At 45.6% G+C, this 15,888-nt stretch overlaps 1 protein-coding gene across 2 annotated transcripts in view; it reads left to right on the top strand.

Annotated features, from left to right (window-relative positions):
• HPS5 (HPS5 biogenesis of lysosomal organelles complex 2 subunit 2) overlaps positions 1-15,888 on the top strand; it is a 594,029-nt gene that overhangs the window by 480,742 nt on the left and 97,399 nt on the right. For both annotated transcript variants that reach the window (XM_078681077.1, XM_078681076.1), the window contains exon 20: positions 8,459-8,572. In XM_078681077.1, coding sequence (XP_078537203.1) covers positions 8,459-8,572 — 114 coding nt within the window. The remainder of the gene's footprint in view (positions 1-8,458; positions 8,573-15,888) is intronic.

A 15,888-nucleotide genomic window follows, 5' to 3' on the forward strand; every position in this document is an offset into this window, starting at 1 on the left:
CTTTCTTACTCAGCAGTCACGAGGACACCGGTGCCTCTTGTTCTCGCTCCTGGTCCCCTCCGGAGGATTGTATGACGGAACAACGCAGGAAAATACTTTGCATGCCTTCACCACACATTTTTTACCCCGCATTTATTTAGAACGCATATCCTTTTACTACACATGACTTTAACACACATTATTTTCATATATATGTATATCTATGTAGAGTCAGGGGAACTGAAAACCCGACTATATCGGAAACCTACAGCGAGGAATTCAGTGCTAGAAGCCTCGAGCAGTCACCCTCCTAATTTGATTAGAAGTATTCCCTATGGGGAACTTCTGAGAATCAAACGTAACTGCTCAGATGAAAGGGAATTCCAGAGTGCAGCTGAAAAAAGTATGCAACGTTTCAGAACACGTGGTTACAGTCAGGATATTTTGGACAATGCCCTGGATAGGGCTAACAAGCTCAAAAGAGAAAACCTCCTTAAGATCAAAGAAAGAAAGAAACAGGACTCTAAGAATGGGGGGAAATTCTGATTAATAACTACTTATTCGAAAAATGCAACTCATTTAAAAAAGATTCTGAAAAGGAGTTGGCATATATTAAAGACCGATGAGGCCTTGAGTATAGACCTTCCCTCCAATCCACTAATTACTTTCAGAAAGACGAGGTCCTTAAAAAACTATCTGGTACAGAGTCATTTTACTGAAATCCCAAAATCAGCCTTCGGTCCCATGCAAGGCTTTTTCCCATGCGGGAAATGCAAAGCCTGCAAGATCAGTAAACGAGTCCTGAGTTACGAAATCCCTAATGTAGGAGTCCGCAGAAAGATCAAAGGTTTCCTTACATGTACTACTCTCTACAGTGTTTATTGGTTAACTTGCCCGTGTGGGCTACGTTATGTAGGAAGTACAATCAATCCCATGAAAATGAGAATACTGGAACACATGCGGGCCATTGCCAAGGGGGATGAGGCATACCCTGTTGCTCGTCATTTTGACAAAGTCCATCAACGCAACCGGGATTTACTCAGTTACTTTGGGCTGGACCATGTTCCCAGTAACCCTAGAGGGGGCGATAGATTGCTACGACTTCGGAGATTGGAGTCAAGGTATATCATTGACATGTATACAAAGCACCCTCTAGGTCTGAATAGTAGTGAAGAAAGAGCTATACATTTGGGAGAATAAGTTCGGACCTGTGCTGCTGGAGGTATTAGGCAGAGTCAGTATATATGGATCTAAGGATAGTTTGGTGGAGACATATATGTCCTTGAAATGTATATATTGTACATAATGTCGTGCTAGGTTTATTGTTGTATATATGGCGAATCCATGTGTCATGTGTTTGTAGAATTTTCTTTTTTTCTCTTTGTGTTTTCTCCCCCCTAACTTCCCTGGTCTTTCGCTCCAGATGTTCTGATATTCCTCTCTTTTCCCCGGTAGCTATCACGTTGTATTATGGGTCGAAGTCAAACACTGGTGTGGGAAATAGGAATTTGAGCGCTTGCCCATCTAGGGCTGAATTATATGTGTACATAGATATACCTTTGATACTGTATATATTGTATTGACTGTGAGGTATACATACGCCCATCAGAGGGCTTGATGAGTTGTATTATGAATTATTTGACAACATGTATACTGTTTATTTAGACATTTTAAGATGGCGCTCGCTTGTTGTTAGGACTCTGATGGATTTCCCGAGTCCTTTCTTGATTTCAGTACACCGGATGTTTAAATTGTGTCTAAGATGGCGCTTCCGTAAACATAGATGAAGGTTTTTTACCAAAACGAGTCTGTTGATGGAGTGCCTATCTGTTGGTGAAAATAAATAAACCAAACGAAACTCCCCCGCGAGTGCCTTTTTTCCGGGAGGACGGAAGTCCTGTGGTACGGATATCGGAGCGGTGATTTAATTTGTGGGTGCACCCCCACATTGGAAAGCACCCGCCTGCGAGTGCATTGCCCTGGTGTTTTGGAGCGATGATGTATATGTATGTATGTATGTATATATATATATATATATATATATATGGCAAGATAATGAAACCCATTTGGACATTTATGGATGGCATGAAATAAAAGCAACAAACACAAACCGTTATGGATATTGTGGTTCGCATGTGATCATTTACATTTTACCATTTGCAATGACTGCGCAAAATGCTACTTTCAGAAACATAAATGGTCTAATGGAGACCAGAGTAAAAAACATTGTAATTTTCACTGGTTATCAACGTATTTACATCGAGCAGTTACTAGAACGAAATGAAAATCCGTTGACCAAATCCATGTGTAAGGCCTTCTATAGTGTTCATGCACAGTGTATTTAAATGAGCATATTCTACCACTCTGCATTTCCGTATGTTTAAGACCAGTAGTAGGTTGAAACGCGTAACGGATTGGTACCCATGGACATCTGAAAATAAAGAAATTTGATGACATACTGGCTGGTGGGCTCGAGTGCTTTTCTGCAATGAGAAGAGTTTGTCTTTTTGAACTATATATATAAAATGTATTTGTGGGGGGGAGACCCCCCTCCACCCCCGTACTTACCTTCATTGCCTGGTAACGGCATGGGTTGGTAAAGCATGAACGTTGTAAAAACATACATTGTATAAAATGCGTGGTGAAGGCTCAACGTGGTAAAAACCTCATCTTAAAGGCTGTTTCCCCCTCTAGAGGAGCAGATTCTCAGTTGATCCTGATGCGCTCAGAGTTTTAAGGGTCCTACATTATGTTGTAACAGGTTGATGTATTTAAAGAGGCCACATTGTCCATATTGAGCATCTTCCTGGAGTGCCTTAAGGTCCCAAGGATCCTCAAAGGCTTCCATTCGAGCTACTGTTGGTGGATTCATCCTCTGTGCATCTTTTGACTCATGAACCTGTCTCTGATTCCACACCAGCTTCGGTGCGCACTTCTGTTTCACTCCAAAATCCACACCTGTCTCTTCGACATTGATGCCAGATCCATTGCCACAGGCACTGGAGGAGGACACCACATCAATAGTTGTCTCCAGCTCTGAGCTGAATTCATTTCAGCCCCGGATGAGGTGCTTTCCAAATCTGCCTCAACAGTACCAGTCCCCGTCCAGTCTGATTCAGACAGAACAATGATTCTGCTACGGAGCTGGCCACCAACGCTCCAGCACATTTTTGGTTCTCACACTAACCAATGTCAACCAGCCTTTGTAGATTATGATGATGATGAGTTACTCCCATACTATGATGATGACAACTTTTATATGGATTTACAGGAGGCCAGTGGGTTGGGCACTTCCCCCAGATACTGGACTGGTTACCCCCCCCCCCATGGGTCATTAACAGAGGATAGTGCTTTCTTGGTTATGTTTTTAGGCTGTGCAGCTGAGGTACTAGACTTGCGACTTAATTTTATGGAAGTGAAGATAACATTCTAAATGAAGTTCTTCCTCCAAACCTCTACTTCCATTCAATAAGGCCCTTACCGATTCATTACTAGGCACCTGGGCCAGTCCTTCGTTCCTATGACACATGTCTCTAAACGGCTTTAGTTTGCTCTTAGTACCACACAACCACCCTGTGGGAAGCAAGATCAGACATTACCTGCATCAGTGGTAAAATATAACATCTGACAACTAGTTCTTTCAGATCGTTCAGTGGTGCTATGCCATGCCATTATCCTATTTTATATCTACACCCGCTGCATTTTTCCAGGACACATTCAAGATGCTCATGTTGGCCAAGATTCTGTCTGTACGGGATCCTGGTAACTAGATGGAGGCTTTTGATTGGCAGGATGCCAGCTTTCATGAATCCATCCACCAGTCCTACAGATGTTTCTTGTGGTTCAGAGCAGATCAGGAGCACTTTAAATTTGCGGCGCTCCCATTCTTCTTCACCAGTGCCCCATGGGTGTTCATAAAAGTGATGCCACAGCACATCTTTGAAGGTTAGGGATTCCAGTTTTCTCCTACCTTGAGGACTGGCTGTTGAAGGCAGGCTCACCACAGTCAGTCACAGACCACCTCTAGATGGTGGCAGATCTCCTGACATCGTTAAGGTCCACTATCAATGTGCCAAAGTCACACCGGACTCCTTCACTGAGGCTCCCTTCCAACAGAGCCATTCTGGATACAGCCTGATTTTGGGCCTTCCCCATCACAAAGAGTCTAGCTCATTTTGGCTACAATCCTGATGATACATCCTCAAACATGGCTCTCAGTGAAAGTGGGTCTGAGGCTTCCGGGTCTTTTGGCATCCTGTTCCAAGGCTACGCCATTTGACATATGGAACCTGAAGTATCAGCGAGCCCAGCACCTGGAGCCCCTTTCAGATTCCATCCAGATTTTGGAGGATACTGCAAAAGATTTAGAGTAGTGGCTGCTCACCCGCAATTGGACCAGCCTCAGCCCCCTCTCCCAGCCCCACTCAAAGTCATGGATGGGAGAGGTAAAGATCAGAGGACTTGGGCCTCTGGTTGAGACCCAATTCCACATCTACCGGTTGGATTTGCCACCATTGCCTGGCGCTGAAAGCCTTTCTACCCATCCATCAAGGGGAGGTCAGGTTCTCACGGTTAGCACCACTGCCATGTGGTACTGCAGCAAGCAAGTGGGAGAGGGCTCTGGGTCTTGTGGCAGTAGGCTCTTTGTCTCTGGCAGGAGTGTCAGGGCATTTCCTTGGTTGTGAACGGCATGGTGGGATCTAACTCAGCATGGCGGACTAACTCAACTGGCAGCCTTTGGCAGATTACGAATGGTGATTACATCGCACACTACTTCTTCCAGCAATGGGGAGAACCCTGGCAAGATATTTTTACCAAAAAGCGTGCAGTGTCAAAATATTTGCACACTGGTTTTTCCAAAAAGGCTCTCTCTCGCAGATATATTCCGCCTAGAGTGGAGAAAAGAATCCATGTACGTCTTTCCAACTCTGCCTCTCCTGGCCTGGGTTCAGAAGGAGATCATGAACAACCTGGTCCAAGTTATCCTGGTGGTTCTGGATTGGGCAGGAGGATCTTTCCTTCTTATCAGCTACCTCTTTGGGCGGATCTACTGCCACAACAGCAGGGCAAAGTCCTACATTAAATCCTACACAATTTGTATCTCCATGCTTGGAGATTGAACGGCAACTGTTGATGGCCTTTTGTCTCCCTTCCAAAAAGGTGAATGGGATTTTGGCAGCCAGGCGTCCCTCTACTTCACCATCAATGCATGATGCTGGGAGCAGTTTGTTGCTTGGTGAGCTTCCCGGCACATCCAACCATTAGAAGACCAATTGTCAGATGCTCTTCTTGTCTCCCTTTCTCTAGCCTTTTCTCTAGCCCAGCAAGGCCTCTCTGTAACAACAGTTATAGCTTATTTGTCAGCCTTTTTTTAATGTTCTTCTTTTGTCTGTTTAGCTATTTTTGTTTGAATCACCTGTTCAATTGCTTGCTTTGAAAGGGCTGACCCATATGTCACCACCAAAGGTGCCCAGTGGGACCTCAATATGGTCTTCACATACTTGATATGCACCTCATTCGAGCCAGTGCACAGTAGTCCTCTAAGGCTGCTCACGTTAAAAACAGTATTTCTCAATGTGCTCACGTATGCTCATTTTATGAGTGAGCTGTAACTCATCTCCAATAGCCATACATAACCTTCTTTCCGGACGAGTGCTAAGGACTAAGACAGCATTCCTCACAAAGGTTTTTGCGCATTCCCACACCATTTGCTTCTTCTCATGCATCCAAGGAGGAAGAGAGACCATCACCTCGACCAGAAGAGAGTCTTGAGCTTCTACATCGATTGTATCATGGACCACCGGGTAGACGATCAGCTCTTTGTGGGGTTTTGGTGGGAGAAGAAGGGAAGAGCAGTGCAGAAACTGACAATCTCCAGATGGATAGTCTCTCATCTAAAGATCTGCTATGGATTGGGCAAGAAACAGCCCCTGGAAGGCCTGCAGGCTCATTCCACTTGAGCCACCACCATGCGGTCACATGGAGTGTCCTTTTTGCATATCTGCCAGGATGGGAAATGGGTGTCAGTTCACATGTTAATAGAGCACGACTGCCTGAATACCCATGTCTGATGAGAGGAACTCTTTGCCTGTTAAGTCCATTAGGATATTCTTTTCTGAGTCATTCTAAAGACCCACGAGCTGTAGTGGTACTGCTTTGGTATCAGTTCACAGATTCTGATGAATCTGCCGTTAGTAGTGTTCTTCAGAACAAGTTTCTTACCTTTAGTAATGCTTTTTCTGGTGGATATTTTATCTAACCGCGGATTTCTCACAACCCACACTCCTCCCCGTTCTGTGGAATAAGCTACTTTAATACATAATAAAAAGATTCTAATTGGAAATTTGCACACTTCCTCAATCTGATTACTAGGGATCCACGTCCAATGGCGCAAGCAGATATCATAACAAAACTAATGTTGACGTCCAGAGGTGACAGCAATATTGTGGCCCTAACATCACTTCCGTGGTGGGATGGATCTGATGCAGAACTCCACAGTGCTACCTACCGTCTCATGAGGGAATTGCTGAGAAAATTCTCCGGATCCAGTCTGGCGCGTAGGGATATTCAGAAAGTGAGGAATCCACTACAAAGACTGTTACCGATAGAAAGTACCTTGTTCTTTATGAAAGTCAGCAGCCTATTATGCTGTGGTGATCTGTCTTCAGAGTTTATCTCAATATGAAATCATTTCATATATCTACTGCGTTTTTTCACATAAGGTGGCAAGTAGGCTGGTATGTTACCAAAGGTTTTTTTGGGGGGGGGTATATTATATAGCACAAACTAGACCCGAAAGTATCGGAGCACTTTCATGAGCACCAGTTGCATTACAAACAGACACGTTCATATATTTGTTTTTGGTTAGGCACAGGGAGATTAAGTGATTTGCCCAGAATCACAGGCTTTTAGCGTCCTTGTCGAGACTCAAACCCAGTGCCCCAGCATCGAGGTCTAGAGGTTAGGTCACATCCTCTCCCACTCTACGGTATTTTCACTGCATCTGTATGAGGGCAGAATCCACAAGGCTTACATGTGTTTCTTACATGCTTGTGATAACATAAAAATATCCTCAGCCACTAGTGCTGAGCACATGGATCCGAACTGTTACTGGTAATCACAGTTCAGACAAGTACTGCCTAACTAGACATTGAGAAGGTTAATTAACATGTAAACAGACAAACGTGACACAAACCAGGCTAAAACTGTACAGGACATGGGACAGGAAACTACCCAAAGAGACTAACATAAAATCGAAAGGGAAACAAGATTATATGAAATCTGCATTGTGATGCATAGTGTGGCTCATGGTAAATTGGAATCTAAGGAAACTAGGGATACCCACAAAAAACAGGTTTCCATAACTACCAGTGACTGCTAAGTAATCAACCAGGGCTGAAACTATAGTACTAAAAAACAAAATAGGAAAGTGTCCAGCTATACATTGAACTGGGAGTCAAGAGCTGTGTTTACAACACTGTGGAATGGCAGCAGGTACATGGTGCAGAATTGGGTACTGCTATTGTGCAGTTTAATAAATAGATCAGGAATAAAACACAGTCATAGAGGTGCTCTTATCACAATGATGTCACAGACGCCAACAGCAAAAGAATACAAGCTACTTCTGGGGCAAAGTACAGAAAGCACCTAGACTCTCCTGCAGGAAATTAGTCTTCACGCACAACATAAATGCAAAATTTGAAAGACATATTCTGAGAATTGCATTTAAACACTTACTTTAGCTTTGCATGCCATTTGACAGCTGTTCTCACCTTGGAGACAGGAGGTCCATCATGTACCCTGTGATTGATTGTTTTTTACTCCGCCTTGTTTTTTGGTAATTACAGCTTTGACTGTACATATCGACCTGCAGTCTATAAATCCAGTGTCACAGCTTCAGGTAGGTTACAGAGTGCAGGTTCCTGCTTCAAGTTACTAGCATCTCAGTGCAATGTATTTTGAGGCTGTAGATTGTGGCTGCATGGTTACAACACTGAGTTGAAAAGAGCATATTCTGGGTTCTTGCATTCGGAAAACCTGACCAGTAAATGGTGGAAGATGCAGTGCCTAACTGCAAGGTTTCCAGCACAAGTGGATCAATTACATCAGAAAATTTCGATTACTGTTACTGGTGTTTCGGGAGACTAGACAGTGTAGTGTATGTAGGGGGTGATGGAAGAAATGTAATTTACCTTCTAAGCTTAAAGCGGTTTTTCACTTGTTTTAATGTCACTACTCTTATTCTGCCTAAATTCAATAAAGTATCAGTCTCGTTCCCTCTTAGTCACCACATCAACAACCTTTTGCACGTCTCCACAGCCTCAGAGATATTTACTATTAACTGAGTACGTTGTCACCCAAATGTAAAAGGGCCCTGCTAACCTGTCATGGATACTTTGGTTTAAACAATGAATTTATAAATGGTAAATCCCTCATTACAGTCACTAGTTATTGAGTTATACTGATATATTTTTTCCAGATCGCGATCTCATTTGTTTACGTGGGGCTATGATGATCTGATAATGCTCCTGATTAAACTTCCAGCTGATTTTGAAACAAAAGAAAAAATGTCTGAAATCTGTAAACTCCATGGGTAAGCTGCACATGTTATGTTTTTTTTCATATTACTATGAGGTATATCTCTTTCCGGTAATAGAAAATGTACAAAGCACATTGATTACTTCTTATTTTTCAGCATCAACATACTGTAATAATATGCTTTTTCAGATTTTAAAATGTTACGGTATGTAATTCCAAATGTTAATCTCATGGATACAATATAATGTGTACGTAAATTGTATCAAAATGTAATCTGGAATCCGCATTTGTGGCTTTAATTGTACATATCTCCATCAGCAAATGTGAGTCAGATTTTGTACAGCAAACTACAATCAATTATGCTCATATTACCTTTCAAGCTGCTAAAATATTTTAAGTTTGAGTTTCCAAGTCAACAGATCAGTGTCCCGCCATGTGAGCTGTGGTGCATACAATGATAAATTCACTTCATTTATACATATTCTATAATACAGCTGTGACTTAAACTAATAACCACTAATGGACAGATGCCTTGCTCTTATCATGGGAAGAATGTGAGAAGCCTTGGAGAATGTTTTTATTTTGGGGTGTGTGGGGGGTAGTGGGGTTGTGCTTTCCACTGGTGGGGTAATATGCACAGATATTCTCAGAGGACACCTGGAAAGGATTAAGAGTATTTTTCAAATGCTATAGAATACAAGGAGGCTAGGATGAAAGCATACCAGGTGACATAAGGGCCTGAAAAACACTATTGAATTTAAGGTCTGTAGCATGTGTGGCTGTAGGTACACATGCTCTGCACAATTCTCTCATCTAGTGTTGGGTTTGGTTGTTTGCAAGTTGCTTTTCTTTAAAGAAGTGTTTCAAGTCATGAGGTGCGGTAGATAAGTCTGCAGTAATCGAAAATTTACAAAGTACATTAATTACTGCTTATTGTTCAGCCACAACATACTGTAATAATCTTTTTAAGATTTTAAAATATAAGGGTATGAACTTCCAAATATTAATCTCATGGATACAATATAATGTGTACCTAAATTGTACCAAAATGTAATGTGGAATTAGCATTTGTGGCTTTAATTGTACATGTCTCTTCCAGCAAACGTGAGTCAGATTTTGTACAGCAAACTGCAATCAATTATGTTCAAATTGCCTTGCAAGCAGCAAAATATTTTAAGTGTGAATCTGCAGGTCAACAGATCAGTGCCCCGCCGTGTGAGCTGTTGGTGCATGCAATGATAAATTTGCTTCATTTTCTAATCCGGTCACAATCCGCTCCAGGAATTTTCAGGAAAGGTTACCTGGAGGTGCCACATTTATGACTGGCATGAGCTAGTGGGTGGAAATTACTCCTGGGCACACCCTAACTAATAAGGTAAAAGTTGCCAGGCCAACACTATCCACTTTGGATATTTTCGACATTTCAAAAGTCTTTAGCCACACTAAACTTGGGCTCTGGATCCGTGTATGGGAGTGTACTTTGGTATTCATGGTCTCTTCCCACATCTTACACCAAACACCTGATTGAGTCAGCCCCTGTATCCTCAATAAACCAGGTAGAACAAAAGTAGGATTTTCCAGCAACCAGAAAGTAGATAGACAAATATTGTGGTGACATCCTGTTTCCCTTCCAAGTGTGCCCCCTGTGTTATATGTAAAACCCAGACACCAAGGTCTAGTAGGGCAAAGCAGGGCTTATTACTTCTGCACTCGCCGTGCATACGGCTACCAGGGCGTGTTGGTGTACTCGTCTGTAGGAGCGAGTCACCGGAAGTTCCACCATCCTGGTTAGCGCTCTAGTGGCTGACCACATTCCTCTCTATTTAAGAAACGCGGCGCGCCAAAGGCAAGCCCGTCTGCGCTTTGGCCGCGCCATGCTGCATCTTTCAATACCCGTTGTACTTACTCCAGGGACGATCTCGTTTCAATTGGTGCACAGAGAAATATGGCATTAGAAATTAGGGTAAAACCGCCCGCAAAGAGGGTATGTTAAAAGGCCTTAATTGTGGGTTGGTTAATGTGAGGTCTCTTATTAAACATCACTCAGAGATTCATTTAATATTGGAAGTTCCTAACTTGGATTTTCTGTTTCTTACAGAAACCTGGACACGTGTAGATGGGGAAGTGGAATAAGGCCAGGCATCGTCCAGCCCCCCCCCACCCCCCAACCCCCCCGGGTTTTGAAATATTACATAAACCTCGGGTAGGCAGAAGAGGTGGGGGTGTTGGGATCATATTTAAAGAGACCTGGAATCTCACCATAGTGCTGAGTCACAACCATCAGGGAGGTCATGTGTTGGATCTTTTATTTGCTAAGGAAAAGGATGTAGTGGTGAAAGAGATACTCCCACTATGTTGGACAGACCACTTTTTAGTTATTTTCTCCCTACGGCTAACTTCCCCTACTAAACAAACCTCCCACCCAGTTAACACTTGTATGGGTTGGGAATGGTCTAAAATGTTGAAACTAAAAGAACTCCCACAGCTTGTGGATAGCAGTGGCGTTGACACTAATAGCTCAATGGTTGAAAATTACTTGCATCTAGGCAATCAGATTACGAACTCACTAGGTAGGCGGGCACCGCTGAGGAAAGCTAAGGGCTCTAAGAAACCTTCCGCCCCCTAGTATAATGAGGAGCTTAGGGTGTTGAAGACCAAATGCAAACAAGCGGAGAGGAGATGGAGGAGGAAATACCAGTTGACTGATAAGGCAGCCTTGAAAATTCTATTGCATAGTTCTAAAGTAATGATGGGTAAGGCTAAAGCAAAATATCTGGAAGAAACTATTTTGCAATCACCTAACCAGCTTAAAACACTATTTAGCCTAGTTAGAGATATGTCTAATCCAGAGTGCGCAAATAGTGAGATTTCAGCATCACAAGAACTCTGTGAAGACCTGGCAGTCTTTTTTGAAGAAAAAATTAACAGCATTTTAAATGGATTAAAAGTCCCAAGTGCTTGTGAGTCGGACACTGAAGGCGATTTGATGCTATCATCAAGAGGCAGTACTCCTGAGGTAACACTTCTCAGGGAATGCATGAGGCCTCTGGAATCTTTCCAGGTTCCATCGCAAGAGGAATTTAACATCATTGCAGCCAGTATCTCTTCAGGCTTCCCCTTGGACCTGCTCCCTCTTAAGATATGAAAGGTGCTCAGTAAGGAGCTTTTTCCATATCTTCTTCAAATCTGCTCACAATCTCTATCTAGTGGCACGGTACCGGAGTGCTGGAAAAAAGGAAGTTGTCTCCCCCCCCCCACTGAAAAAGGCTACGTTGGACCCTCAGTGCCCGTCTAACTACAGACCGATCTCCTTGCTTCCCTATCCGATTAAGATCTTGGAGAAAGTAGTGATTAAATCGCTTACTAAACATGCAGAAGGAAATAATCTCCTGGACCAGGTCCAATTTGGATTTTGCCCAGGACATGGTACTGAAACTGCTCTAGTGACTTTTCTAGACGACCTGCAAATGCGTGCCGACAGTGGCCAAACTGCCATTTTAGTGCTGCTGGATATGTCGGCTGCCTTCGATACTGTCAACCATAAGATACTGATCGAGAGACTTGAGGAATGTGGCATTGTGGGCAGGGCTTTGGACTGGCTCTGGTCCGATCTTTTATTTATTTATTATTATTTTTTAAATCTTTATTGCACATTATTCTATCAGACACAGCCAATTGCCTACAACCCGGAAAGCGGCAGCATGTTGTTATGGTCAATTATACACAGCTACTAAGCCAACAACCCCTAGGGCAGGCAGCAATCGTGCATCAATAATTAAAAGATACTTTATGCATAAAGAACACTGATAATGCAACCCGTAATAATAAACCAAACATACTCAGCCTGCGTCATTGGAATGTTGACAAATATACCCAAATTCATGAAAGGTCGTTTGGAAGTCAATGTAGGTGAGATATATAATCTATCCAGCGTGTAGCGCCTAGACCCGCGCTCTCTGCAAACAAAACTCTACATTTTGACAGCTGCAGTGTGAGCATTGCTATCTATGTCCAGGGGGGACTCTGTATTGGCGTCCGCTTCTCTAGCAAGCGTATATGACGTGTTAAGTCCCCAGAAATTCTTGGGTCTACTCCTGGGAGGAAGTAATTCGCTAAAATTCTCAGTCTGTGCGCAACAGTAAAGCATGTCGTGTGACCATTGTGTCATCCTGGGAAAGGGGCCCCTATACCAGCACATCGCAACTCACCGCTTAGCTATGAGAAGTCCCATATCAACTAATCTACTTACTGACTTAGGCAGTGTTTTAGAGTACCCTAAAAGTGCCAGAACCGGGTCTGGAGTTAGCTCTGTACCTACCATGTTCCCCAGTTCCTGAAAAATAGACTCCCAGAATGTATACACCCCCGGGCACTGCCATGCTAGGTGGAAGGAATCCAACAGGTGCGCTCTACATCTCACACAAGCTGAGGTATCCCTTAAACCATATCTATGTAATCTCTCTGGGGTGTAGTATACTCTATTCACATACTTGAAATTAATCAATCTGTGTCTGCCGTGGAAGGAAATGCGTTGTGTACTGTTGCAGCAATATGTCCACATGTCATCATCAATTGGTGTATTGGTGAGCTCTGTGGGAAATTGCTAATTTATATATATCAGTGACCATTTTGCGGCGTGACTTTGCTCCGATAATGTATGACAGCTCCAGCACTTCAGGCGGTTCCTGCAGTTTGTCTCCTAAAATTCCACACAATGCCCTCCTCACTCTATCAAACTGAAATTGTTGCAACATATTGCTAGAAATAACCAGATCCTTTACCTCTTCCCAAGACTTAACTACTCCATCTTGAAATAAGTCCCCAGCCGTCCGTATATTCAATGATTGTAACGCACGTACAACCCGTTTATCCCTACAAGGGGCCAACCAGATAGTCCATTCAATGGGCATGTCTGGGGAATATAGCAGCGCACCCGCTTGCAATTGCAAAATACTAATGCCATGCATGTTGAGTCGAATTGACAGAGTCCAAGATCCCTGTCCTACGATCCGGGGGATCAAAAATCGAGGCCGGAGGCGTGGCTTAGCCAGCGATCATGGCGGTCATGTAGAGTGCGAGCTCCGACCAGCCGGCTATTATCCTACCTGTAAATCCTGGCCCTGAGCATTTCCGAGGGCACCCAGTGTTGCAGCACATTGCCCCACTCCGGGGGTGTCATCGGGCGGCGGCTGTGGCCTTGTGGCGGCTCCGTAGGGCGAACGGCGGTCCGGCGAGGCTGATGGGCCTACCGGGTCCGGCTGGGCCTGCGACCGGGGCCTCGATTTTGGCGCTCCCCGTGCCGGGCGCGCTTGGCTGGTGGCCGGGAGCTGGAGAGGCGGCGGTGGCCGGAGCGCGGCTCGCTCGCGTTCCAGCGGAGCTGAGCGCGCTAACATCCTGGGGCTGTCGGGCCTGTGATCGCCCCCGGGGAGTGGAGAAAGGAGCCGCGGCGCCCGGCGGGGCAGCGGAGAGGCCGGCTCCAGAGGCGGCCGGCAGGCGCGGCCGCCATTTTGGGACCTCGGCGTGCCCTTGTGAGGTCTGCAGACAGCGACAGATGGGAGGCTCTGCTGGTCCACCCCGTGGATGAGGAGGGTGTCAGGGCAGGGTCCCTGCTGCCGGTGGCCCGGCTGGGCAGGAGCGATCCGGAGTGCCTGACTGCACCGTGTAAATTGCGGTGAGTGGAGCCTGCCTGGAGGAAATCGAGGGGCGCTTGGGGGCCCCCGTATCCGCCGTGGTCGGTGTGGTGCTGATGGGCTGAGGCCCCTGGAGGTTGGGGAGCTCGGGGCTAGATCGGGCCCAGTGGGAGTCGTGTGCTGGTCTCTGGGGTCAGTGGTGTGGCGTCCGTACTGGGAAGCCCTCCCTGGGGCTACACCGCGGCCAGCGGCGGCACTATTTGCCTGTGACTTGGATTTGGGGCCCTGTGGCTCGACCGTGTGGGCGCTGCTCGCTGGCGGACCTGCCTGTTATCGACCACCTAGACTATGCCTTTTGCTACCTGGCTGTGAGACACGGGGGTCAGGTCGGACCCCGGAGGTGGTTGGTGGGGTCCTGTGCATGGGGCTCGAGGGGGGCCTAAGGATTCACCTTCCTGGACTGGTGCGGGGGTGGCCTGGCACCTCGCCCAGCAACTCTTCTCCTGCCTCTGCTCTCTGAAGAGCCGCGCCGAGTGAGTCAGTGGGCAGTTGTGGTGGATCAGTCGGCCCTCCTGGACCTCTGCTGGCCTGCGGGTCCCAGACAGTGACCGTCCCTAGTGCAGAGGGGCCTGTTTCTGGGCTCGCAGCTGCAGCCGCCATGACGCGGGGCAATGCGGGTGGTGGTCACTCTAAGCCGGATCGCAGACTCTGGCCACGGATAATGCAGCGTTGTTGGCTGCGATCACACAGTCGAGAGACATGTTGGATGCTAAGATTGGGGCAGTTGGGGCGGATGTCACACTGCTCCGCCAAGATTTGCAGAACGCGGTTGAGAGAATTACCGGTGCGGAAACCCGCATCTCCGAAGTGGAAGACGACTTCTCTGTTCTGAAGAAAAAGATGGTGGCGATGAAGAAGCTACAGAAGGGCCTGGCCATGGGGGTGGAAGATGCAGAAGGGCGGGCGCGGCGGAACAACTTGGGCTTTGTGGGATTTCCCGAGGGTTGCGCGGGGGACAGCGTGGAACGCTTCTTGGCCCAATGGCTGGGGGGGCTGGCTCCCCCCGGACACTCTTTCTGTAGTAGCGGATCTCTGTGTATAGTCCTAATCTAGTGAATAGTCCCGCCCATGTGCGTGGACCCCGGCAATCAAATAAAATCTCTTAAGTTGTCAAAAAATGCAGAACTGCAAAGAAACTTACGAGATAATTTAAAGACAAATAATGCAGCCTATATCCACAGGCTAAACTGTCCAGTACTTCAACTAGAAATACCACCAAAAAAAAACACACGAACAGCACAGCCTGCCCAGTTTCTTCCACAGAGAAACTTGCCTCTACCAGTAAAAGCCTCTGGAATGATAGAGAGGAAGGCATGGACAGACAAGCCCCATAGGCTGCCATTATGTGGCTTAAATAGGATACTGTGCCTTTAAGAGAACTTTCCAGAACTTCTCCCAGTATCCCAGAATGCACAGCAGATCCCATTTACTTTCAGTTCTTTTTTCCGGCTCCTGCTAACAGGACCCTGGTGCATTGAGCTCTCCCTTTTTCAAGGGTTTATTGGAATTTTGTGCACTTTTGGTTTAAAAGTGTTTTCAGTTAGTGTACATGGTGTTTCCCTTCGCTCCTGTGTATTTGTTCAGGCTTTTTAGGGCTCTAAAATGCCTGCTCTTTTCGACAAGTGCCCAGCATGTGGAAGGAAGAAGGCCAAGACTGATCCACACGACGTCTGCATACTCT

The sequence above is a fragment of the Lissotriton helveticus genome, chromosome 3_1, assembly GCF_964261635.1.
Source record: "Lissotriton helveticus chromosome 3_1, aLisHel1.1, whole genome shotgun sequence".
Taxonomy (NCBI): domain Eukaryota; kingdom Metazoa; phylum Chordata; class Amphibia; order Caudata; family Salamandridae; genus Lissotriton; species Lissotriton helveticus.